At 41.8% G+C, this 25,853-nt stretch overlaps 1 protein-coding gene across 4 annotated transcripts in view; it reads left to right on the top strand.

The window, feature by feature from the left end:
• TESK2 (testis associated actin remodelling kinase 2) overlaps positions 1-25,853 on the top strand; it is a 148,638-nt gene that overhangs the window by 50,688 nt on the left and 72,097 nt on the right. For all 4 annotated transcript variants that reach the window (XM_032160641.2, XM_032160643.2, XM_058442323.1 and 1 more), the window contains one exon: positions 20,230-20,351. In XM_032160641.2, the coding sequence (XP_032016532.1) occupies positions 20,230-20,351 (122 nt within the window). The remainder of the gene's footprint in view (positions 1-20,229; positions 20,352-25,853) is intronic.

Genomic DNA, 25,853 nt, shown 5'->3' with positions numbered 1-25,853 from the left:
GATGAAATGATGTTGTAGAGGTAAACAAAGGTTTATTGTTGAAGATCTCATCATTTATAGAGGTCCTTGGGGATAAAGATTTTGGACTTTATCCTACAGGACTTGCTTTTAAGCAGGGCATAATGTGTTCTGATATGCTTTCTGAAAAGATTGGTCTGACTGCAAGACATCAAATGAATTGGAGAGGGTAAGAATAGATTCAGTTTGGCAGCGTTCCAGTTGAAAGATGTGATGTGATTTGTATATCACAGGTGGAGTAGGGGGCTTGGCAGTGAGGACAGAAAAGAGTGAAATGATTTGAAATATTAAACATGTTTTATTTATTTATTTATTTTGAGACGGAGTCTCGCTCTGTCACCCAGGCTGGAGTGCAGTGGCGCGATCTCGGCTGGCTGCAAGCTCCGCCTCCTGGGTTCACGCCATTCTCCTGCCTCAGCCTCTCCGAGTAGCTGGGACTACAGGCGCCCGCCACCATGCCTGGCTAATTTTTTGTATTTTTAGTAGAGACGGGGTTTCACCGTGGTCTCAATCTCCTGACCTCGTGATCCGCCTGCCTCGGCCTCCCAAAGTGCTGGGATTACAAGCGTGAGCCACCGCGCCAGGCTAAACATGTTTTCTAATATATCATTTTTTTGTTGTTGTTGAGATGGAGTCTCGCTCTGTCACCCAGGCTGGAGTGCAGTGGTATGATCTCAGCTCACTGCATTCTCTGCCTCCTGGGTTCAAGCAATTCTCCTGCCTCAGCCTCCAGAGTAGCTGGGATTACAGGTGCGCGTCATCACATCTGGCTGATTTTTGTATTTTTAGTAGAGACAGGGTTTCACCATGTTGGCCAGGCTAGTCTTGAACTCCTGACCTCAGGTGATCTACCCACCTCAGCCTCTCAAAGTGCTGGGATTACAGGCATAAGTCACCACGCCTGGCAAAGCACACTTGTAGTGTTACAGAGATCAAATGAATATATAGAGCACTTTGTACAATACCTAGTACATCAAGGAAATAGCAACTTCTATATATGTGTGTATATATATATATATATATACACACACATATATATGTGTTATATCTGTTTATATATGTTTATATATATGTTATATATATATGCATTATTATATCTGTTTCTGTAGTTTAAGAGTCCAAGTCTGACTCAACTGGACTACTGGATTGCCTTTTTCAAGGTCTCTCAAAGCTATAGTGAAGGTGTCAGTCAGAGCTGCTCTCTTATGTGAAGTTCAGCTGGGGAAGGATCTGCTGCTAAATTTATGTGGTTGTTGGAAGCATTCAGTTCCTTGAACTGAGGGCCTCAAGTTCTTGCTGAAGGCTGCCTTCAGTTCCTTGCCATTATGGCCTTTTCTCTATGACAGCACACAATGTGGCTGCCTGATTCATTAAAGTCAGCAAATGAGAGTGTCAGGATCTCACTCTGTCGCCTGCAGTGGTGCAAATATATATATATATATATATATTTTTTTTTTTTTTTTTTTTGAGACTGAGTCTTGCTCCGTCACCCAGGCTGGAGTGCAGTAGTGCGATCTTGGCTCACTGCAGCCTCTGCCTCCCGGGTTTAAGTGATTCTCCTCAGCCTCCTGGGTAGCTGCGAATACAAGCACGCACCACCATGCCCAGCTAATTTTTTTATATTTTTAGTAGAGGTGGGGTTTTGCCATGTTGGCCAGGCTGGTCTTGAACTCCTGGCCTCAAGTGATCCACCTGCCTTGGGATTACAGGTGTGAGCCACCGTGCCCAGCCCCTGGCCCCACTATTTTTTAGGTGTGATTTTATTTTTGATGATTATATGAAATGAGATGCCTTGTTTTCTTACCATTATCATATTTTTCATAGCATGATTGATCATTCCCTCCTTTGTCCCTTCTGTATGTTTTATATAGGCTTTTATTGGAGCAATGATACCTCTTTTTGGGGGGGCCTTGGCAAGGTGTGGTGGCTCACACCTTAATCCCAGCACTTTGGGAGGCAAAGGCAGGCAGATCACATGAGGCCAAGAATCTGAGATCAGCCTGGTCAACATGGTGAATCCCCGTCTCTACAAAAAGTACAAAAGTTAGCCAGGTATACTGGTGCATGTCTGTAATTCCAGCTACTTCAGAGGCTGAGGAATGGGAATCGCTTGAGGCAGAGATTGCAGTGAGCCAAGATCATGCCACTGCACTCCAGCCCAGGTGACCTAGCAATATTCTGTCTCAAAAAAAAAAAAAAAAAAAAGTAGCGGGGCCGGGCGCTTGCTTTGTTGCACAGGCTGGAGTGCAGTGGCACAACTTTAGCTCACTGTAACCTGGAACTCCTGGGCTCAAGTGATCCTCCTGCCTCAGCCTCTTGAATGGCTAGGATTACAGGCATGTGCCACCAGCATGCCTGGCTAATTTTTAAATTTTTTTGAGAGATGGAGTCTTGCTATGCTGCCCAGGCTTGTCTTGAACTCCTGGGCTCAAGCAATTCTCCTGTCTCAGCTTCCTGAGTAGCTGGGACTACAGGTGTTTGCTACCATACCTGGCTGGGTTTGAGCCTTGGCTCTACCACTTACAAACTTTTTGACCTTGACTTCTGTGCCTCCGTTTCCTCATCTGCAAAATGAGGATTATAATAATATCTAACTTTAGAGTTGTTGAGAAAATATAATGAACTATTATGTGTAAAACATTAGAATAATGTTATAAATAATTCACCCTATTTAAGGGCTAGTTATTATTTCTGTTATATAGGTAGCTAATATCTATGGAACTATTTCTTTGAGCTAGGTATTGTATTAAGAACATGTATACATTTTATTGCATAGTATCTATAACAATCTTGTAAGTAGTTACACTTTCATTTCTTTTTTTTTTCTTTTTTTTTTTTTGAGACGGAGTCTCGCTCTGTCGCCCAGGCTGGAGTGCAGTGGCGCAATCTCGGCTCACTGCAAGCTCCGCCTCCCGGGTTCACGCCATTCTCCTGCCTCAGCCTCTCCGAGTAGCTGGGACTACAGGCGCCCGCCACCACGCCCGGCTAATTTTTTTGTATTTTTAGTAGAGACGGGGTTTCACCGTGGTCTCGATCTCCTGACCTCGTGATCCGCCTGCCTCGGCCTCCCAAAGTGCTGGGATTACAAGCGTGAGCCACCGCGCCCGGCCACCACTTTCATTTCATAAATGAGAACACTGAGCTTCAAAGATGTAGAAACTAAAAGAGCTAGTATCTGCCATCTGCTTGATACTGAAAAATTGATTCATTGGAGTTCATGGTTATACATTTATTATTTAGTGCATATGTAGTTTGTCATGCAAACTCTAAATTTCTTGCAGTGTTGTAACAGTTGTGGTTTAAGGAAAGTAAGAGGAACATTTTAGTAAGTGAATGTTATTTTGTTTCGGGATATTTTATTTTTGTACTAGAATAGGTAAAGGTTTTATATTTTCTGTTTGGGAGCTTTGTCTGAGAACTTAGATACTGGATATCAAAATGCTGGTGCTTCTACAGTGGCCTCAGTGTCACAACTGTACTAAAAACTGACTAATTTTTTAACCTTCCAAACAGTAACTTATGAAATTGTCTAGAGAGTGAATGTTTTCTCTTTTAAATGTGATTATTGTTGTAGTCTGAATCTAAAATACTTAAGGTTTTTCCTCAGATTATCACTGTCTTATTTCATGGTTGTGTTTGTTTCTCTGTATGCCTTTCTGAGATCTCACTGTAAAAGTTTTCATCAAACCAAATACTGCATATTCTCACTTATAAGTGGGGGCTAAATGGTGAGAACACATGGACACATAGAGGGGAAGAACACACAATGTGGCCTATCGTAGAGTGGAGGGAGAGGATCAGGGAAAATAACTAATGGGTACTAGGCTTAATACCTAGGTGATGAAATAATCTGCACAACAAACCCTCATGATACAAGTTTACCTATGTAACAAGTCTGCATGTGTACGCCTGAACTTAAAACTTTATTAAAAGTTAAAAACTTAAAAGTTAAAAAAGTGTCTTCATCAGTGGTGTGTGATATTATTTTAACAAGATGCAGTGCTTGTATTTTTTTTTTTTTTTGAGACAGAGTCTTACTCTGTCGCTGAGGCTGGAGTACAGTGGCACCGTGTCAGCTCACTGCAACCTCCATCTCCTAGGTTCAAGTAATTCTGCTGTCTCAGCCTCCCAAGTAGCTGGGATTACAGATGCCCACTACCATGCCTGGCTAGTTTTTATATTTTTAGTAGAGATGGTGTTTCACCATGTTGGCCAGGTTGGTCTCGAACTCCTAACCTCAGGTGATCCACCTGCCTCAGCCTCCCAAAGTGTTGGGATTACAGGCATGAGCCACCGTGCCCGGCCAGTGCTTCTATGTTTTAATAACTACTCTATCAGAAAAGAGTTTAGCTCTATAGTCATGGAAATATATAAAGCAACTTTTGTTAAGATGGCTAAGAACTGGGCAGTAAGGATGATGTGAGATAGTAGATGTTCTACTTAAAGGTAAAAGTCAGGAGAAAGCCTATTAGGTATTTCTGACATACCAGTTTTCAGAGTCACCGGGTGACTGAGATGTCAGTATATACCAAGACTATTTGGGGAACAAAAATTAAATGCTCCCAAAAAGACTACTTGGAAGTATTCAGAACCATCCCCAAACCCCAACATCTATGAGCAACACTTGTGTGTGTCTATAACCAGGAAGGTTTGCTTGTCTGTCTCATATCAAACCAGCCATTTCAGAATTTAACTGTTCCAGGTAGTCAGAGAGTTAAGGTAACCTTCAAAATCTAGAAAAAGTATTTTATAAAATTCAACATCCCTTTATGATAAAATCTCTCAACAAACTAGTCATAGACAGAACATACCTCAACATAATAAAGGCTATATATGACAAACCCACACCTAATATCATACTGATAGGGAAAAGCTGTGAAAGCCTTTTCTCTGAAAACTAGAACAAGGATGCTCACTTTCACCACTCCTATTCAGCATAGTACTGGAAGTCCTAGCTGCAACAGTGAGGTAAGAGAAAGAAAAGGCATCCAAATTGGAAAAGAGGAAGTCAAATTGTTCCTCTTTGCGGATAAAATGATCTTATATCTAGAAAAACCTAAAGATTCCACCAAAATCTTTTAGATCTGATAAATTCAGTAAAGTTACAGGATTCAAAAATCAATGCACAAAAATCAGCATTTCTATACACCACTAATTAGCTGAAAAAGAAATCTAGAAGGCAATCCCAATTACAATAATAATAAAATACCTAGGAATAAATGTAACCAAGAAGGTGAAAGACCCTGCAAGAAGAACTGCAAAACACTAATGAAAGAAATTGAAGAGGACATAAACAAATAGAAAGATATCTCATGCTCATGAATTGGAAGAATTAATATTGTTAAAATGACCATGCTACCCAAAAACAATCTACAGATTCAATGAAATCCCTATCGAGATACCAATGTTGGGTCAGGCGCAGTGGCTCACTCCTGTAATCCCAGCACTTTGGGAGGCCAAGGTGGATGGATTGAGGCCAGGAGTTGAAGACCAGCCTCGCCAACATGGTGAAACCCTATCTCTACTAAAAATACGAATATTAGCCAGGCATGATGGCACATGCCTGTAGTTCTAACTACTTGGGAAGCTGAGGCAGGAGGATCGCTTGAGCCTGGGAGGCGGAGGTTGCAGTGAGCCGAGATTGTGCCACTGCACTCCAGCCTGGGTGACAGAGCGAGACTCTGTCTCAAAAAAAAAAAAAAGATGCTAATGTTGGCTGGGGGCAGTGGCTCACGCGTGTAATCCCAGCACTTTGGGAGGCCAAGGCGGGAGGATCACCTGAGGTCAGGAGTTCGAGACCAGCCTGCCCAACATGGAGAAAATCTGTGTCTACTAAAAATACAAAATTAGCTGTGTGTGGTGGCACGTGCCTGTAATCCCAGCTACTCGGGAGGGGAGGTAGGAGAATCACTTGAACCCGGAAGGTGGAGGTTGCGGTGAGCCAAGATCGGGCCATTGCACTCCAGCCTGGGCAACGAGAGTGAAACTCCGTCTCAAAAAATAGAATAAAATAAAAGGCCGGGTGCAGTGGCTCACACCTATAATCCCAGCACTTTGGGAGGCTGAAGTAGGCGGATCTTCTGACGTCAGGAGTTTGCGACCAGCCTGGCCAACATGGTGAAACCCCATCTCTACTAAAAATACAAAAATTAGCCAGGCGTGGTGGTGCGCACCTGTAATCCCAGCTACTCGGGAGGCTGAGGCAGGAGAATCGCTTGAGCCCGGGAGGTGGAGGTTGCAGTGAACTGAGATCACGCCACTGCACTCCAGCCTGGGTGACAGAGTGAGTCTCCATCTTAAAAAAAAAAAAAAAAAAAAAAAGAAGATACCAATGTCATTTTTCACAGAAATAGAAAAAGCAGTCCTAAAATTCGTATGGAACCAAAAAAGAGCCCAAATAGCCAAAGCAGTCCTGAGCAAAAAGAACAAAGCTGGAGGCATCATACTACCTGATTTCAATATATATTACAAGGCTATACTGACCACAACAGCATGATATTGGTATAAATCAGACACATAGACCAATGGAACAGAATAAATCCACATGTTTGCAGCCAACTGATTTTCAACAAAGGCACCAAGAACGTACAATGGGGACAAGACTCTTTCTTGAATAAATGGTGCTGAGAACATGGTATATTATATATGCAGAAGAATGAAACTGGATCTCCATCTCTTACTATATACAAAAGTCAAATCCAGTCACACCAGTACACTCCAGCCTGGGCAACAGAGTAAGACTCCGTCTCAAATAGTAAAATAAACGTAATTTAAAGACTTAAATGTAAAACCCCAAACTACAAAACTACTAGAAGAAAACACAGGGGTTTCAGCATGTTATTCTGGGTCTTAAAAATAATAATAAAAAAAAGAATACTGGGCAACATAGTGAGACCTTGTCTCTACAAACAAACAAACAAACAAACAAACAAAATTAGGCCACAGTGGCTTATGCCTATAATCCCAGTACTTTGGGAGGCTACGGCAGGAGGATCACGTGAGCCCAGGAGTTCGAGATGAGTCTGGGTAATATAGTGAGACCCTGTCTTTAGAAAAAAAAAAAAAAAATTGGCTGGGTGCAGTAGCCCATGCCTGTAATCCCAGCACTTTGGGATGCCAAGCCAGGCAGATTGCCTGAGGTCAGGAGTTTGAAACTAGCCTGGCCAACGTGGTGAAACCCTGTCTCTGCAAACAATACAAAAAAATTAGCTGGGTGTGGTGGCGTGTGCCTGTAGTCTCAACTACCTGGGAGACTGAGGTGAGAGGATTGGTTGAGCCTAGGAGGTTGAGGCTGCAGTGAGCTGTGATCACACCACTGCACTCCAGCCTGGGTAACAGAGTGAGACCCTGACTCAAAAAAATAAAAAATTAGCCAGCCATGGTCGTGCACACCTGTAGTCCCAGCTACTTGGGAGGCTGAAGTGGGAGGATTTCTTGAGCCTAGGAGTTCAAGATTGCAGTGAATTATGATCAAGCCACTGCATTCCAGCCTTGGTAAGAGAGAGAGAGACCTTGTCTCAAAAAAAGAAAAAAAAAAAAAAAAGAAAGAAAAGAAAACAGAGGAAACACTTCAAGACATTGGTCTAGGCAAAGATTTTATGGCAAAGACCTCAAAAGCATAGGCAGCAAAACCAAAAATCGACAAATGGGACTATATTAGACTAAAAAACTTCTGCACAGCAAAGGAAACAATAGAGTGAAGAGACAACCTTTTGAATGGGAGTAAATACTTGTAAACTATCCAAAAAGGGGCTAATATTTGGAATATACAAGGAACCCAAACAACGCAATGGTAAAAAATAAAAAACCATATCTCCCCACCCCGATAATCCCATTTAAAAATGGGCAAAGGAAATTAACAGAAATTTCTTGAAAGAAAACATAGGAATGGTCAGCCGGGCGCAGTGGCTCAAGCCTATAATCTCAGCACTTTGGGAGGTCGAGGTGGGCGGATCACGCGGTCAGGAGATGGAGACCATACTGGCTAACGCGGTGAAACCCTGTCTCTACTAAAAATACAAAAAATTAGCCGGGCATGTTGGCGGGCACCTGTAGTCCCAGCTACTTGGGAAGCTGAGGCAGGAGAATGGCGTGAACCCGGGAGGCGGAGGTTGCAGTGAGCCGAGATCGCGCCACTGCACTCCAGCCTGAGGGACAGAGAAAGACTCCGTCTCAAAAAAAAAAAAAAAAAAAAAAAAATAGGAATGGTCAACAGGTATATGAAAAATGCTCAACATCATAAAAAATTTGCTAATCAGGGAAATGCAAATCAATACAATGAGATATTATCTCATTTAGAATGGCTACCATCAAAAAGAAAAAGACCTCATCTCTACAAAAAAAAAAAAAAATAGCTGGATGTGGTGGTGCACACCTGTAGTTTAAGTTACTTGAGAGGCTTAGGTGGAAGGATCGCTTGAGCCCCGATTGACACTACAGTGAGCTGTGATCGTGCCACTGCACCCCAGCCTGGCAATAGAGCAAGACCCTGTCTTAGACAAACAAACAAAAACAGGCCAGGCACGTTGGCCAGTGCCTGTAATCTCAACACTTTGGGAGATCGAGCCAGGTGCGATTGCTTGAGCTCAGGAGTTCGAGACCAGCCTGGGCAACATGGTGAAACCTCGTCTCTACCAAAAATACAAAAATTAACTAGGTGTGCTGGCACATGCCTGTAGTCCCAGCTACTCGGAAGGCTGAGGCAGGAGGATCCCTAGAGCCAGGAGTTTGAGGCTGCAGTAAGCTATGATCATGCCACTGCACTCCAGCCTGGGAGACAGAGTGAGATCCCATCTCAAAAACAGCAATAACAATAACAACAACAACAAACCCTGAAACCCCAAAAATGAACAAACAAAAAACAAACCAGATCTGATGAAGATATGGCATAAAGGGAACTCTTATACTCTTGAGGGGAATATAAATTACTATGGTCACTATGGAAAACAGTATGGAGATTTCTCAAAAAAGTAAAAAATAGAACTACCATATGATCCAGCAATCTCATTAGTGGGTATTTATCCAAAGGAAGGGAAATCAATATACCAAAGGGATACTTGCATCTCCATGTTTATTGCAGCACTATTCACAGTAGCAAACATATGGAATCAACCTAAGCATTCATCGATGGATGAGTGGAAAAAGAAAATGTGATATATATACAAAATGGATCACTATTTGGACATAAAAATGTATGAAATCCTGTCATTTTCAGCAACACAGATGGAACTGGAAGTCATTATGTTAAGTGAAATAAGCCAAGCACAGAGAGACTAATATTGCATGTTCTCACTTATATGTGAGAACTAAAATAGTTGATCTCATAGAGGTAGAGAGTAGAATGATAGTTACCAGAGGCTGGGAAGGGTGTGTGGGATAGGGAAAGTTGGTTAATAGATACAAACATATAGTTGGATAGAAAGCGTAAGTTATAGGCTGGGTATAGTTTCTCATGCCTGTAATCTCAGCACTTTGGGAGGCCAAGGAGGGTGGATCACTTGAGGCCAGGAGTTCAAGACCAGCCTGGCCAACATGGCAAAACCCTGTCTCTACTGAAATTACAAAAAAAATTAGCTGGGCGTGGTGGGTACGTGCCTGTAGTCCCAGCTACTTGGGAGGCTGAGGTATGAGAATCGCTTGAACCCAGGAGGTGGAGGTTGCAGTGAGCTGAGATTGCACCACTGCAACCAGCCCGGGTGACAGAGTGAGACTCGCTCTGAAAAAAAAAAAAAAAAAAAAAAAAAAGCACCTGGGCGCGGTGGCTCATGCATGTAATCCTAGCACTTTGGGAGGCCAAGGTGGGCAGATTGCCCAAGCTCAGTTTGAGACCAGCCTGGACAACACGGTGAAACTCCATCTCTACTAAAATATAAAAAGTTAGCTGGGTGTGGCGGCATGTGCCTGTTGTCCCAGCTACTCAGGATGCTGAGGCAGAAGAATTGCTTGAACCCGGGAGGCAGAGATTGCAGTGAGGTGAGATCATGCCACTGCACTCCAGCCTGGGTGACAGAGCGAGACTCCATCTCCAAAAAAATAAATAAATAAAAAATAAAAAGTTATAATATTCAATAGGAGAGTATGGTGACTATCATTAATAATGTATTGTATACATCTTTTTTTTTTTTTTTGAGATGGACTCTGGCTCTTTCGCCCAGGCTGGAGTGCAGTGGCGTGATCTCGGCTCACTGCAAGCTCCGCCTCCCCGGTTCACGCCATTCTCCTGCCTCAGCCTCCCGAGTAGCTGGGACTACAGGCGCCCGCCACCACGCCCGGCTAATTTTTTGTATTTTTAGTAGAGATGGGGTTTCACCGTGTTAGCCAGGATGGTCTTGATCTCCTGACCTCGTGATCCTCCCGCCTCGGCCTCCCAAAGTGCTGGGATTACAGGTGTGAGCCACCGTGCCCAGACAATGTATTGTGTATTTCTAAGTAGGTAGAAGAGCAGACTTGAAATGTTCCCAATACGTATAAATGATAAATACTTGGCCTAGTGTAGTGGCTCACACCTGTAATCCTAGCACTTTGGAAGGCCGAGGCAGGAGGATCACTTAATGCCAGGTGTTCAAGACCTACTTCCTAAGTAGCTGGGACCACTATGCCTGACTATTTTTATTTCTGTAGAGACAGGGTCTTGCTTTGTTGCCCAGGCTCAAGTGAGCCTCCCGCCTCACCTTCCCAAGTATCTGGGACCACAGGCATGCACCACCATGCCTGGGTAATGTTTTTTGTATTTTTTGTAGAGATGGGGTTTCACCATGTTTCCCAGGCTGGCCTTGAACTCTTGGGTTTAAGTGATCCTCCTGTCTCAGCCTCCCAGAGTGCTAGGATTACAGGCATGAGCTACTGTGCCTTGCCCTAAAAATCGTTTATTTTCTGGTTCTTGCTTTCCATGCTAGACTCATCACAAGCTTGCAATTCCTTAACATGTACCCACCAGGCCTTGAGCCAAACCCAATTTCTCACCATTCCTTAGAATATCCCATGCTCTTATTCCTCTGAGACTCTGCACTTGCTTTACACCTTCTCAGTATGTCCTTTCCTTGCTTGTTCTATTTGACAAGCTCTTTCTTATTCTTTAAGAAAACTGAAGGATGACTTCCTCTGGGAATCCTTCTCTGACCCCTTCAAGCAAGGCTTTTACTGGTGGCCGGTAAAATGTTGAGTATCCCTTATCCAAAAGCTGGGAACCAGAGGTGTTTTGGATTTTGGAAAATTTTTTTGAATATTTGCATTATACTTATTGGTTGAGCATCCCTAATAACTACTCTTGATGCGCTCATCATGTCTTCGTTCCAGGCTGTAATAAGGGGGAAGTAAAAAGTACAATTTCATCAAGAAAGCAATAGCATCCCCAGAAATTCCATGCAGCAATTCCCACTTGCATCTTTTTTTTTTTTTTAGATAGGGTCTCGCTCTATTGCCCAGGCTGGAGTGCAGTGGCACAATCTCGGCTCACTGCAACCTCCGTCTCCCGGGTTCAAGCGATTCTTCTGCCTCAGCCTCCTGAGTAGCTGGGACTACAGGCACGTGCCAACATGCCCAGCCAAGTTTTTGTATTTTTAGTGGAGACGAGTTTCACCATATTAGCCAGGATGGTCTCGATCCCCTGACCTCATGATCTGCCCACCTCGGCCTCCCAAAGTGCTGGGATTATAGGCATGAGCCACCGTGCCCGGCCTCTTGCATCTTCTTAGTAGCATTATGTAACATGCACTCTCCTAGTTGCAAGGAAGATTGCCAGGTTGGGTTTCTTTCAGTCACAAAAAAGAAGAAAATTGGTGTTGAGTAAATAATTCGTATTGTTTAATCTGCTTACTTTTCAGTAGATGGGTTCTAGGCCATAAGCTCAGTTTTTGTCCAGGAAGTGTAAGTCACTGGAGGATTATCTCCAGAATTTTTTTGGGTGATTCTGCCTTATAAAACTGTAGCTCTTTACACTAACTACAAATATAACGCAACCTATATTTCTGTCCGTCCATATGTTAGCAAGTGAGGTGTAACCCACATTTCTGTCCAGCCATATTCTTTGGGGCTTGGCTGAAGCCTTTTATAGAACCACACATGAAATGTCACCAAAGAGGAAGCAAAAAAATGCAGCCCTTGCCAGTGACTTGTCAACCACCACAAACCCAAAAGTCATGTGCCATGCTACAGTACAAACTAACCCTAGCTATCTCATCATCAAGTGCTCTGTCACAACACAAACTAACCCTTGGTACCCCAAAAGGCAAAGAGATCAGAGAGATCAAAGGCAAAAGAGAGCAGAGCTCAGACCTGAGATAGATTTACTCACGACTCTATTTTTTCTGTTTGTTTGTTTTAGATAGGGTCTCACTGTGTTGCCCAGGCTGGAGTGCAGTGTCTTGATCATGGCTCACTGTAGCCTTGATCTCCTGGGCTCAAGCGATCCTCCCACCTCAGCCTCCTGAGTAGCTGGGACCACAGGTGCACATGACCACACCCAGCTAATTTTTGTATTTTTTTTTGTAGAGATGTATTTTACCATGTTGCCCAGGCTATCTCGAACTCCTAGGCTCAAGCAGTCTACCTGCTTCAGCCTCCCGAAGTGTTGGGATTACAGCTGCGAGCCACCATACCCATCTTCACAACTCTTCAGGCTCCATGAGAAGACAGATTCTCCTCCAAAAAGGGGTTAGCAGAGCCTAGGGTCTAAGGGTCTTCAGCAGTCTCCTTCAGGTCCCTTTGTGGTCGCCACATTTGTTAAAGGACAAAATTAGAATAAATATAGTTTAAAGATTTCAATTGTCTTTATTGCTATTCTAGAGTCCAGCAACTCTTCATTTCCTAAAATAGAATAAGTGTACCAATGAGCTCAGTGGAAGAATTTGGCTTTATAGTCAGAGAAGGGCTTAAAAAAGCAGAAGCAAAGACCTGAGAGTGTATTATTAGCCCTTTCAAAGAGTTCTTATAACACAAAGGCAGGGATATAAAACAACAGAAAAGTAACTGATTTGTTAGCATCAACTTACTTCAGGCTACTTCTTTTGTGTAAGAGTTAAAGTGGAGGGACTTTAGTTATGCCAATTGAAGATTGAAGCTGACCAGTTTGGGTGATTGGCTGTTATCTCTCTTTCCTGGTTTCTTGGAAAGTCAGATAACAACTTAGTAGAACTTTAGCACGGGTAACTCCGTTTTCATTTTTAGTCTCGTCTGTTAAAGCCTAGTGCAGGAACTCAATCCAAAACTGTTATGGCCTCCTGTAATTTTTATTTAGTAGCATTTTGGTAAATTTTGTCATATATACTTTTAAAAAAACGCCTGTCTTTGAGGAAGGATTAGATGAAAGATGCCACTTTTGTTATTGAAATGTTCCCTATCCTTACTAATTTCTTGTCTTCTTGAGCTTTCAGGTTTAAAAAAAAATTTTTTTTTAATTTGTTTTTTAGATGGAGTCACGCTCTGTCGCCCAGGCTGGAGTGCGATGGCACAATCTCGGCTCACTACAACCTCTGCCTCCCGGGTTCAAGTGATTCTTCTGCCTCAGCCTCCCAGATGGCTGGGACTACAGGCACGCACCATCACGCCTGGCTAATTTTGTATTTTTAAGAGACGGGTTTTCACCATATTGGCCAGGCTGGTCTCGAACTCCTGATCTCCACCGCACCTGGCGAGCTTTCAGTTTTTGAGAGATGTGTTAAAATGTCTCATAATATTTAGGGGCCGGGTGCAGTGGCTCATGCTTGTAATCCCAGCACTTTGGGAGGCCGAGGTAGGCGGATCACAAGGTCAGGAGATCGAGACCATCCTGGCTAACATGGTGAAACCCCGTCTCTACTAAAAATACAAAAAATTAGCCGGGCATGGTGGCACGTGCCTGTAGTCCCAGATACTTGGGAGGCTGAGGCAGGAGAATGGCATGAACCTGGGAGGCGGAGCTTGCGGTGAGCCAAGATCACGCCACCGCACTCCAGCCTTGGTGACAGAGCGAGACTCCGTCTCAAAAAAAAAAAAAAAATCATGGATTTAGAGCTGGGTGCAGTGGCTCATGTCTGTAATCCCAGCACTTTGGGAGGCCGAGGCAGGCAGACTGCTTGAGTCCAGGAGTTTGAGACCAGCCTGGACAACATGGCGAAACCCTGTCTCTAAAAAAAAATTTAAAAATTAGCTGGGCATGGTGGTGCACACCTGTGGTCCCAGCTTCTCAAGTGGCTGAGGTGGGAGGATTGCTTGATCTCAGGAGGGGGAGGCTGCAGTGAGCTGAGGTCATGCCACTGCACTCAAGCATGGGTGACAGAGCGAGACCCTGTTTAAAAAAAAATAAAAATAAGGATCATAGATTTGTCACATTTGCCTTACATTGTCAATTTTTGTTTTCTATATTACAAGACCATGTTGTGAGATACATACAAGATCATGATTATTATCCCGTGGTAGAATAATTTTTATGCAATGTTCACACAGTGCTTTTTTTCTTGAATCAGTTGGTCTGACTGTATCAGACTCAATATTCTTTGCATAGTTCGTATTCAAATTGTGTCTCTGCCATTTACTAGATGTACAATCTTGAGAAAGATTTAATTTCTCTGTGCCTCAATTTCCATGGCTGTAAAATGAGGTTATTAGTGATACTTGCCTCACAGGATTATCTTCAAGATTAAATAAGTTAATATGTATAAAGCAGTTATACAGCAGTACCTAGTATGTAGCAAATGCTGTAAATGTTAGCCGTGTTATTGCTGTTTTATAACTGTGTGTGATGGTTGGGGCATCTTTTTTAAACTTTTATTTTTATGGGTACATAGTAGATAATATTTATGGGATACATGAGATATTTTGATACAGCCAGACAATGTGTAATAATCACATCGGGGTAAATGGGATATCCATCACCTCAAGCATTTATCATTTCTTTGTGTTGCAAACATTCCAATTATACTTTTAGTTATTTTAAAATATACAATTAAATTATTGTTGAGTGTAATCACCCTGTTGCACTAAATCTTCTTCATTCTATCTAGCTATATTTTTGTACCCATTAACTGCCCCCACTCCCCCACACCCCACACTATCCTTCCCAGCCTCTGTTAACCATCATTCTACTCTGTCTCTATGAGTTCAATTGTTTTATTTGAGCTCCCACAAATAAATGAGAACATGTGAAGTTTGTCTTTCTATGTCTGGCTTATTTAACTGAACATAATGTCCTCAAGTTCCACCATGTTGTTGCAAATGACAGATTCTAATCCTTTCTTATGGCTGAATAGTACTCCATTGTGTGTATGTACCACATTTTCTTTATCCATTTGTTTGTTGATGGACACAAGTTGCATCCACATCTTGGCTATTGTGAATAGTGCTACAATAAACATGGAAGTGTAGATATCTATTTGACATACTGATTTCCCTTCTTTTGGTATATACCCAGCAGTGGGATTGCTGGATCATATGGTAGCTCTATTCTTAGTTTTTTGAGGAACCTCCAAACTGTTCTGCATAGTGGCTATACCAGTTTACATTCCTACCAACAGTTCACGAGGCTTACCCCTTTCTCCACATCTTTGCAAGAATTCTTTTTTTTTTTTTTTGGAACAGAGTCTTTCTCTGTTGCCCAGGCTTGAGTGCAGTGGCGTGATCTTGGCTCACTGCAACCTCTGCCTCCCAGGTTCAAGTAATTCTCATGCCTCAACCTCCCAAGTAGCTGGAATTACAGACGGGCACTACCATGCCCGGCTAATTTTTGTATTTTTAGTGGAGATGGGATTTCACCATGTTGGCCAGGCTGGTCTCCAACTCCCGACCTCAGGTAGTCCTCCACCTCGGCCTCTCAAAGTGCTAGGATTACAGGTGTGAGCCACCGTGCCCAGCCTGCAAGAATTCTTTATTGCCCTTCTTTAGGATAAAAGCCATTTTAACTAGGGTGAGATGATATCTCATTGTAGTTTGGATTTGCATTTCTGTGATGATCAGTGATGTTGAATACCTTTACATATACCTGTTGCTGTTCGTATGTCTTCTTTTGAGAAATGTCTGTTCAGATCTTTTGCCCATTTAAAAAATCTGTTTGTTAGATTTTTCTTTTCTTATAGAGTTGTTTGAACTCCTTATATATTCTGGTTATTAATCCTTTGTCGGATGGATATTTTGCAAATATTTTCTCCCATTCCATGGATTGACTCTTCACTTTGTTGATTGTTTCATTTGCTGTGCAGAAGTTTTTTAACTGGATGTGATTCCATTTGTCCATTTTTGCTTCGGTTGCCTGTGCTTTTGGAGTATTATTCGAGCAATCTTTGCAGACCAGTGGGAGAGTTTCCCCCAATGTTTTCTTGTAGTAGTTTCATAGTTTGAGGTCCTAGATCGAAATCTTTAATCCATTTTGATTAGATTTTTGCATATGGCTAGAGATAGGAGTCTAGTTTCATTCTTCTGCATGTAACTATACAGTTTTCCCAGCACTATTTATTGAAGAGACTGCCCTTTCCCCAATGTATGTTCTTGGTACTTTTGTTGAAAATGAGTTTATTGTAGATTTATGGATTTGTTACTGGATTCTCTATTCTGTTCCATTGGTCTATGTTTCTGTTTTTATGCCAATACCATGTTGTTTTGGTTACAATAGCTCTGTGGTATAATTTGAATCAGGTATGTGATTCCTCCAGTTTCTTTCTTTTTTTCTTTTGAGACAGAGTCTCAGCTCTGTTGCCTAGGCTGGAGTGCAGTGGTGCAATCTTGGCTCACTGCAACCTCTGCCTCCCAGGTTCAAACCATTCTCCTGCTTCAGCCTCCCGAGTAGCTGGGATTACAGGGGCATGCCATCACGCTCAGCTAATTTTTATTTTATTTTTTTAGTAGAGACAGGGTTTCACCATGTTGGCCAGGCTGATCTCAAACTCCTGACTTCAGGTGATCCACCTACCTCGGACTCCCAAAGTGCTGGGATTACAGGCGTAAGCTACTGCGCCCGGCCCAGCGTTTTTTCTTTTCCTCAGGATGGCTTTGGCAATTCTGGGTCTTTGTGATTCCATAGAAAGTTTAGCATTTGAGTAGTATGGGAATTTTAAAAATACTGATTCTTCCAATTCATGAACATAGAATATCTTTCCATTTTTTTGTATCTTTAGTTTCTTACATCAATGTTTTATAACTTTCATTGTAGAGAACTTTTTTATTTGTTTTTGAGACAGTCTTGCTCTGTCACCCAGGCTGGAGTATAGTGGCACGATCACAGCTCACTGCAGCCTCGACCTCCTGGGCTCAAGCAATCCTCCCACCTCAGCTTCCCGACTAGCTGGGACCACGGGCTTGAGCCACCAAGCCCAGTTAATTTTTTTTGTATTTTTTGTAGAGATAGTCTCACTATGTTGCCCAGGCTGGTCTCAAACTCCTGGACTCAAGCAATCCTCCTGCCTTGGCCTCCCAAAGTATTGGGATTATAGGCATGAACCACTGTGCCTGGCCTTTTAGAGCTCTTTTAATTCATTGGCTAACTTAATTTCTAGGTATTTAATTTTATTTGGAGCTACTATAAATTGGATTACTTTTTGGTTTCTTTTTCAGATTGTTCACTGTTGGCATATAGAAATGCTACTGATTTTTTGTATGTTGATTTTGTATGCTGTAACTTTTCTGAATTTATCGGTTCTAATAGTTTTTTTAGTGTAGTCTTTAGGTTTTTCCAAATACAAGATCATATCATCTGCAGACAAGAATAATTTGGCTTCTTCCTTTCCAATTTGGATGCCCTTTATTTCTTTCTCTTGTCTGATTGCTCTAGCTAGGATGTCCAGTACTATGCTGAATAACAGTGGTGAAAGTGGGCATCCTTTTTGTGTTCCATATCCCAGAGGAAAGGCTTTCAGTTTTTCTGCATTCAGTATGATACGAGCTTTGGGTCTGTCATATATGGCTTTTCGAGTTATGTTCCTTCTATACCTAGTTTTTTGAGGGTTTTTATTATGAAGAAATGTTGAATTTTATCAAATGCTTTTTCAGCATCAATTGAAATGATCTTATGGTTTTTGTCCCTCATTCTGTTGATATAATGTATCACATTGATTGATTTACATATGTTGAACTATCCTTACATCCCAGGGATAAATCCTGATTGGTCAGGATGAATGATCTTTTCATGGGTTTTGCCATTTTGCTAAAATCTTAGTGTGACAGTTTTCAGATGATGGAAAAATAAGAAGAGTGACTTTCAGCTGGAGAGTCCTTATTAAAACACAGATATCTTCTGTAAATAGAGCTGGAAAAATACTACCAGTGAGCTCTTAGTTTATAAATGTTTCTTTTAACTTATCCATGCAGGATCTGAAATGGAAAGCTACTTCTCTTTCATCAGTCAAGAGGTACATTACAACAGAATCATTGATGCACTGAGAAGAGAGCTGGGTTCCAAATCTCACTCGGTGATCTAGGAGAGGAGAGGCAGCCAGTGTTCTGCCTGCCTTAGTTTTTCCGATCAGGGTTCCTGTGGCTCTTTGTGTTTTGGCCCGGCCTCCCCCTTAACAGCCTTCCCTGTTCTGCCTGGCCACTCTGAAACACTGAATTCTAAGATAAGCTGTGATGTCTGACCTGTATTAATAGCTATGATAAACTTGTGGAGCTACTGTCATTTCAAGGAGTTTTCAGATATTGAAGAGTTTAAGTAAGTTGTCATGTTTTCTTTTGGAATTCCCATTTGGTCAAGTGTAGCATACTGAAATGATACTCCTGAAGTCCATAGGATAATGACATTTTTGCATAGTTTACTACTATGAGCCACTGTGCCCGGCCTATAGATTTTTATGGTACTTGGGGGAGACTTTGAGTATGTGGGTTTAGCATCTTATAAAGACAGTTTCATTAAGTGTTATATAAGGCTCATGCATATATCTTCTTTTTGCACACTTAGAATGCCACAGAAGGGACTCTTTTCTGTTGGTATCTTAAGACTCACCAAGGTCAGCCGTGAGGAATCAGCTTAAAAATTTTCTCTCATTTTTTTTTTCTAAGGTATTAAAAACAGGCCAGGCACGGTGGCTCACGCCTGTAATCCCAGCATTTTGGGAGGCCAAGGCTGGTGGATCACAGGGTCAGGAGTTTGAGATCAGCCTGGCCAACATGGTGAAACCCTGTCTCTACTAAAAATACAAAAATTAGCTGGGCGCGGTGGCAGGCGCTTGTAATCCCAGCTACTCGGGAGGCTTAGGCAGGAGAATTGCTTGAACCCGGGAGGTGGAGGTTGCAGTGAGCCGGGATCACACCACTGCACTCTAGCCTGGGTGACAGAGCAAGACTCTGTCTCAAAAGAACAAAACAAAACAAAACAAAACAAAAAAAACAGACATGATTGGCTGGGCATGGTGGCTCACACCTGTAATCCCAGCACTTTGGGAGGCCGAGGCAGGCGGATCACCTGAGGTTAAGAGTTTGAGACCAGCCTGGCCAACATGGTGAAACCATCTCTACTAAAAATACAAAAATTAGCCAGGTGTGTTGGCACATGCCTGTAATCCTAGCTACTCAGGAGACTGAGGCAGGAGAATCACTTGAACCTGGGAGATGGAGGTTGCAGTCAGCCAAGATTGTGCCACTACACTCCAGTCTGAGTGACACAGTGAGACCCTGTCTCAAACAAAAACAACAACAGCAACAAACCAGACATGATTTCTTTTATTTCTTTCTTCATTTTTTAATTTCTTCTAAAAAAAAAAAAAAGAAAAAATGGGATACATGTGCAGAACATGCAGGTTTGTGCCATGGTGGTTTGCTGCACCTATTGACTAAGTTCTAAGTTCCCTTCCTTCACCCCCCACCTGCTAACAGGCCCTGGTGCGTGTTGTTTCCCTTTCTGTGTCCATGTGTTCTCAATGTTCAACTCCCACTTATGAGTGAAAACATGCAGTGTTGGTTTTCTGTTCCTGTGTTAATTTGCTGAGGATGATGGCTTCCAGCTTCATTTACGTCCCTGCAAAGGACATGACCTCATTCCTTTTTATGGCTGCATAGTATTCCATGGTGTATATCAGACATGTTTTCTTGAGATGTTATTAACAATGTTTTTCTGGCCAACTCAATGTGAAATAATACCGGTCTTGGGTAGAATAATTCATCTTCATTCATGGAAGTGATACTTTAATGTAATTAGATGTATATTTTATCTAAAGTGGCACAAAAATATCTTGGCATATTGTACATTTGGAGATGTTGACCTCACATATAACTATTGCCGTTGACCCTCTTTTCTTGTTCTATTTAATATTCTAGGTACGACACCGAGCTTCTGGTCAGGTGATGGCTCTTAAGATGAACACGTTGAGCAGTAACCGGGCAAACATGCTGAAAGAAGTACAGCTCATGAATAGACTCTCCCATCCCAACATCCTTAGGTAATGGTTTTTCCTTCCTTCTGATCAATGAGAAAACTGAAACAGTGGAGGCTTGCTAGAATAGCACTAATAGCAAAAAAATGAGGGATTCAGGCTTTATCATGCTAAATCTATCTTGCTGGGGTTTAGTGGTACTCTAGGTTGTTTTCTACCCATTGAGACTTAATTTATTGGTAATTAACTGCATTTAATAAAGCAACTTCCTCTATCTCTTAAGTTGCTTTACTCTCATTAGAACATTAGCAGCAGTTCATTAGAACAGTTGTTTTCTATTGCTGGCTGGTAATTTATCAAAGAGGAGAGATTGGTCTTTATGTGGTTATTTAATTTTCCTGATTATAGGAAATTGTAATTAAATCAACAAGTGGCAATAAATGTAAAATTACACCCTCAAGTTATCTATCCTTAACTTTTAGCACTCACTTGAGGAGGCACATTTTGCCTTTGAGAATTGTTATTTTTTTGAGATAGGGTCTCACTCTGTCACCCAGGCTGGAGTATAGTGGCATGATCATGGTTCACCGCAGCCTTGACCTCCAGGGCCCAATTGATCTTCCCCACCTCAGACTCCTGAGCAGCTGGAACTACAGGCGCACCACCACATCCAGCTAATTTTCACTTTTTTTTTTTTTTTTTTTGAGACGGAGTCTTGCTCTGTCGCCCAGGCTGGAGTGCAGTGGCGCAATCTCGGCTCACTGCAAGCTCCGCCTCCCGGGTTCACGCCATTCTCCTGCCTCAGCCTCCCGAGTAGCTGGGACTACAGGCGCCCACCACCACGCCCGGCTAATTTTTTGTATTTTTTAGTAGAGACAGGGTTTCACTGTGGTCTCGATCTCCTGACCTTGTGATCCGCCCACCTTGGCCTCCCAAAGTGCTGGGATTACAAGCGTGAGCCACATTTTTTGTAAAGTCAGAGTTCCACCATTTGTCCAGGCTGGTCTCAAGTTCCTGGGCTCAAGCAATTCACCCTCCTTGGCCTCCCAAAGTGGAGAATTACTTTTATAAGTTTATATAATTGTCACTTTTTAATAATCCGTATCTGAATCTTTCTTGCCTTAATTATTTTGATATTTTAGTCAGGCAAGTATATTTTCTTTTTAAAAAAAATTTTGACTGGGCACGATTGCTCACGCCTGTAATCCCAGCACTTTGGGAGGCCGAGGCGAGTGGATCATGAGGTCAGGAGATTGAGATTATCCTGGCTAACATGGTGAAACCCCATCTCTACTAAAAATACAAAAAAAAAGTTAGCCGGGTGTGGTGTCACATGCCTGTAGTCCCAGCTACTTGGGAGGCTGAGGCAGGAGAATGGCTTGAACCCGGGAAGCGGAGGTTCCCTCTGGGAACCTAGTGCAGTAAGCTGAGATTGCGCCACTGCACTCCAGCCAGGATGACAGAGCAAGACTCCGTCTCAAAAAAAAAAAAAAAAATTTTTTTTATTTGCCCAGGCATGATGGCTCACGCCTGTAATCTCAGTACTTTGGGAGGCCGAGGTGGGTGGATCTCTTGAGCCTAGGAGTTTATGACCAGCCTGGGCAACATGGTGAAACCCCATCTCTACAAACAACAACAACAGCAAACAACCAAAAAAATTAGCCAGGTATAGTGGCATGTGCCTATAGTTTCAGCTACTCGGGAGGCTGAGGTGGGAGGATCTCTTGAGCCAATAGTTCACAGCTACAGTGGGCCATGATCGCAGCACTGCACTCCAGCCTGAGTGACAGAGTGAGACCCTGTCTTAGAAACAAAAATTATTTTATTAAAAAAAATTTTTTTTAAATGAGACAAGGTCTCACTGTGTTGTTCAGGCTGGGATTACAGGTGTGATCCACCACACCTGGCCAAGTATGTTTTTAAATGAGACCAAATAAGACAATTTAATTCAACGTATATTTAGTTAGGGTTTATGTGCAGGATGCTTTGTAAAGTTTAAAGTGCTATTTACTTAGGGTCATTTATTGCTAATTTTTGTATGTTTATATTGGACTAGAGAGAAATCATATGGCTTAAGTGTGACTTACATGTTTGGTCAATGGTATTAAATTATGGAATTAAATTATACTGCTTACTTGAAACTTTTTATCCTTATATAGGATTATTGGCTTCCTAGTCTACTACAAAAATATTCAGCCAGTATTTTTATTGTGGTGACTTTCTTTCAAATTTATAAGTCAAATTAACACTTTTTTTTTTTTTTTGAGACGGAGTTTCACTCTTGTCGCTCAGGCTGGAGTGCAATGGCTTGATCTCAGCTCACTGCAACTTCCACCTCCCAGGTTCAAGCGATTCTCCTGCCTCAGCCTCCCAAGTAGCTGGGATTACAGGTGCTCGCCATCACACCCGGCTAATTTTTGTATTTTTAGTAGAGACGGGGTTTTACCACATTGGCCAGGCTTGTCTTGAACTCCTGACCTCGGGTAATCCACCTGCTTCGGCCTCCCAAAGTGCTGGGATTACAAGTGTGAGCCACCGCACCTGGCCAGATTAACACATTTTTTTGAGCATCTACTATATGCCTGGTGATATATTCAGACATCAGAAAGGTATCAAGATATATATAAAATAGAGTGTCTGCTAGCAAGGAATTTATACTTTACTTGCTCTACTTACATTGATGGAAAGAGAACTAATAAATTAACTAAGACACCACCATTTGAGTAGAATAAACTCTTAAGTGCCATAGGAGTTCAAATGAATGAGGGGTCATATTAACTTTGAAGAGTCAGGGAAGTCTGGGCGCGATGGCTCATGCCTGTAATCCCAGCACTTTGGGAGGCTGAGGCAGGCAGATCACAAGGTCAAGAGTTCAAGACCATCCTGGCCAACATGGTAAACCCCATCTCTACTAAAAATACAAAAATTAGCTGTGTCGTGGCATGCACCTGTAGTCCCAGCTACTTGGGAGGCTGAGGCAGGAGAAGCTCTTGAACCTGGGAGGCAGAGGTTTCAGTGAGCTGAGATTGCGCCACCGTATTCCAGCCTGGCGACAGAGCAAGACTCTCTCTCAAAAAAAAAAAAAAAAGGGTCAGGGAAGCCTTCTAGGAGGGGACTTGAACTGGACTTTGAATTTTTTTTAAATTACTTTTAATTTTTGTGATTACATAGTAAATATATCTACTTATGGGTTATGTAAAATATTTTGATGCAAGCATGTCATGCATAATAATGAACCTTGATTTTTAAAAGGATTTTAGAAGATAGGGGAGGAACTCAGAGCAAATAGTGATATAGAAAGCACAGATATAAAAATGCAAAGCTTTTTGAGGAGTCAGTGAATAAAATCCTGTTTGGCTAATAATGACAATAATAATAATGACCATTTATTGAAGGCATGTTGTATACTGGGTGTGTTACTTATTTAAAGATTTAATCTTCACACTCACTCTCCATTGAGGCCAAGAGATTAGGTATGGGCCAAAGTCTCCTCTAAGGCCTGTGTTCTTTCTACCAGGCTTCTCTTAGAAGAACTGAGGATTTGATAGGATAGTATTGGTAGATAAAGGTGGAAAAGTAGAATTGAGTCAAATTATCCAGAAATGCTTTGCATAAATCCAAAGGATTATAGTTTATGATCTGTGATTGGATTCTGAGCAGAAACTAGAATGATAAGGTAATTGATGACAAGATGCAGAATGGTTTAGTGTTAGAGAGACTGGTAGCAAAGAGATCAGTTAGGGGGCTTCCACTATGTTTGAGAGTGAGGTAGATGAGGCTTTGATATTCTGCTTAGGAATTTTTAAGATGACCATATTTTAAGTAATATCTAGCTTAAGAAGTCATATTTTAATTTTTTTATTATTACAGAAGTGATACATAATTGCAATGCAAACATTTAGAAAATAGAATTAGTAAGAAAAAGAAAATAAAACTTGCCCTTAATCTCAGCATGTAGGGCTAAAACTAGTATTAGCATTTTGGCATCTTTCCTGCTAATCTTTTTATTTTACCATTCCTTTTCTTATTCTCTTCACTGTGAACGGAACTAGCAAATGCATGGAAAGTTGACTTTAAATAAATTTTATTCCATTACAGCAAAATCTTTAGATATACTTGTTATATAATGAAATGGTATAGTATAACCTGAAACTGTAAAACTACTAAAAGAAAACATAGGCCGGGCACGGTGGCTCACGCCTGTAATCCCAGCACTTTGGAAGGTTTCTACTAAAAATACAAAAATTCAGCCAGGTGTGGTGGCACACACCTGTAGTGCCAGCTACTCAGGAGGCTGAGGCAGGAGAATCGCTTGAACCCGAGAGGCAGAGGTTGCAGCGAGCCGAGATCGCACCACTGCACTCCAGCCTGGGTGACAGAGCAAGACTCCATCTCAAAAAAAAAAAAAAAAAAAAATGTGGGGAGAAGAATGGTGGTTACCAGAGGATAGGGATGAGTGGGGTGGGATGGGGGAGGAAATGGGGGGATGTTGGTCAGAGACACAAAGTTTCAGTTACATAGGAGGAATACATTTCTGAAATCTGTTGTGCGGTATGGTGACTATAGTTAATAATAATGTATATTTCAAAAAACAGAGAAAATAGAACTGCTATATGATCCAGGAATAGGAGTAAATTTCAAATATGTCACCACAAAAAATGATGTGAGGGAATAGATATGTTAATTAGCTTGATTTAATCATTCTACACTGTATACATTTATGTTTGATCTATTTTAAGAAGTAGTAGTATAGTATGATTAAAAATGAAGGCTTTAGGTTGGGTGTGCCCACACCTGTAATCCCAGCAATCTGGGAGGCTGAGGCAGACAGATCCCTTGAGCTCACAAGTTCAAGTTCAAGACCAGCCTGGGCAACATGGTGAAACCATGTTTTCTTTTGTATTTTTTGTAGAGAAAATGTTATGTTTTCTCTACAAAAAATACAAAAATTAGCTGGGCATGGTGGTGTGTACCTGTAGCCCTAGCAACTTTAGAGGCTGGGGTGGGAGGATGGCTTGAGCCTAGGAGGCAGAACTTGCAGTGAGCCGAGATCACACCACTGCACTCCAGCCTGGGTGATAGAGCCAGAGCTTGTCTCAAAAAAAAAAAAAAAAAAGAAGGCTCTAGATTAGAGGTATCCAATCTTTTGGCTTCCCTGGGCCATACTGGAAGAAGAATTATCTGGGGTCACATATAAAATACACTAACACTAACAATAGCTGATGAGCTAAAACAAACAATTGCAAAAAAAAATCTCATAATGTTTTAAGAAAGTTTATGAATTTGTGTTGTGCCACATTCAAAGCCATTCTGGGCCACATGTGGCCCACGGGCTGCGAGTTGAACAAGCTTGCTGTAGATTCTAGATCAAACTGCCTGGATTCAAATCCTGGATCTTGGGAAAGTTTAGTTAACCTCTCTGAGCCTTAGTTTTCCCATCTATAAAAATGAGGGTAATGACAGTAAATATTTTATGGAGTTGTTATTGAAGATTAATTAAATTACTACATGTAAATCACTTAGAATAGTACCTGGTATGTGGTAAGTGCTCAGTAAATGTTAGCTATT

Source organism: Hylobates moloch, unplaced genomic scaffold (assembly GCF_009828535.3).
Source record: "Hylobates moloch isolate HMO894 unplaced genomic scaffold, HMol_V3 SCAFFOLD_8, whole genome shotgun sequence".
Taxonomy (NCBI): Eukaryota; Metazoa; Chordata; class Mammalia; order Primates; family Hylobatidae; genus Hylobates; species Hylobates moloch.
The sequence above is the reverse complement of the archived record's forward strand: the minus strand, read 5'-3'. Positions and strand labels throughout refer to the sequence as shown.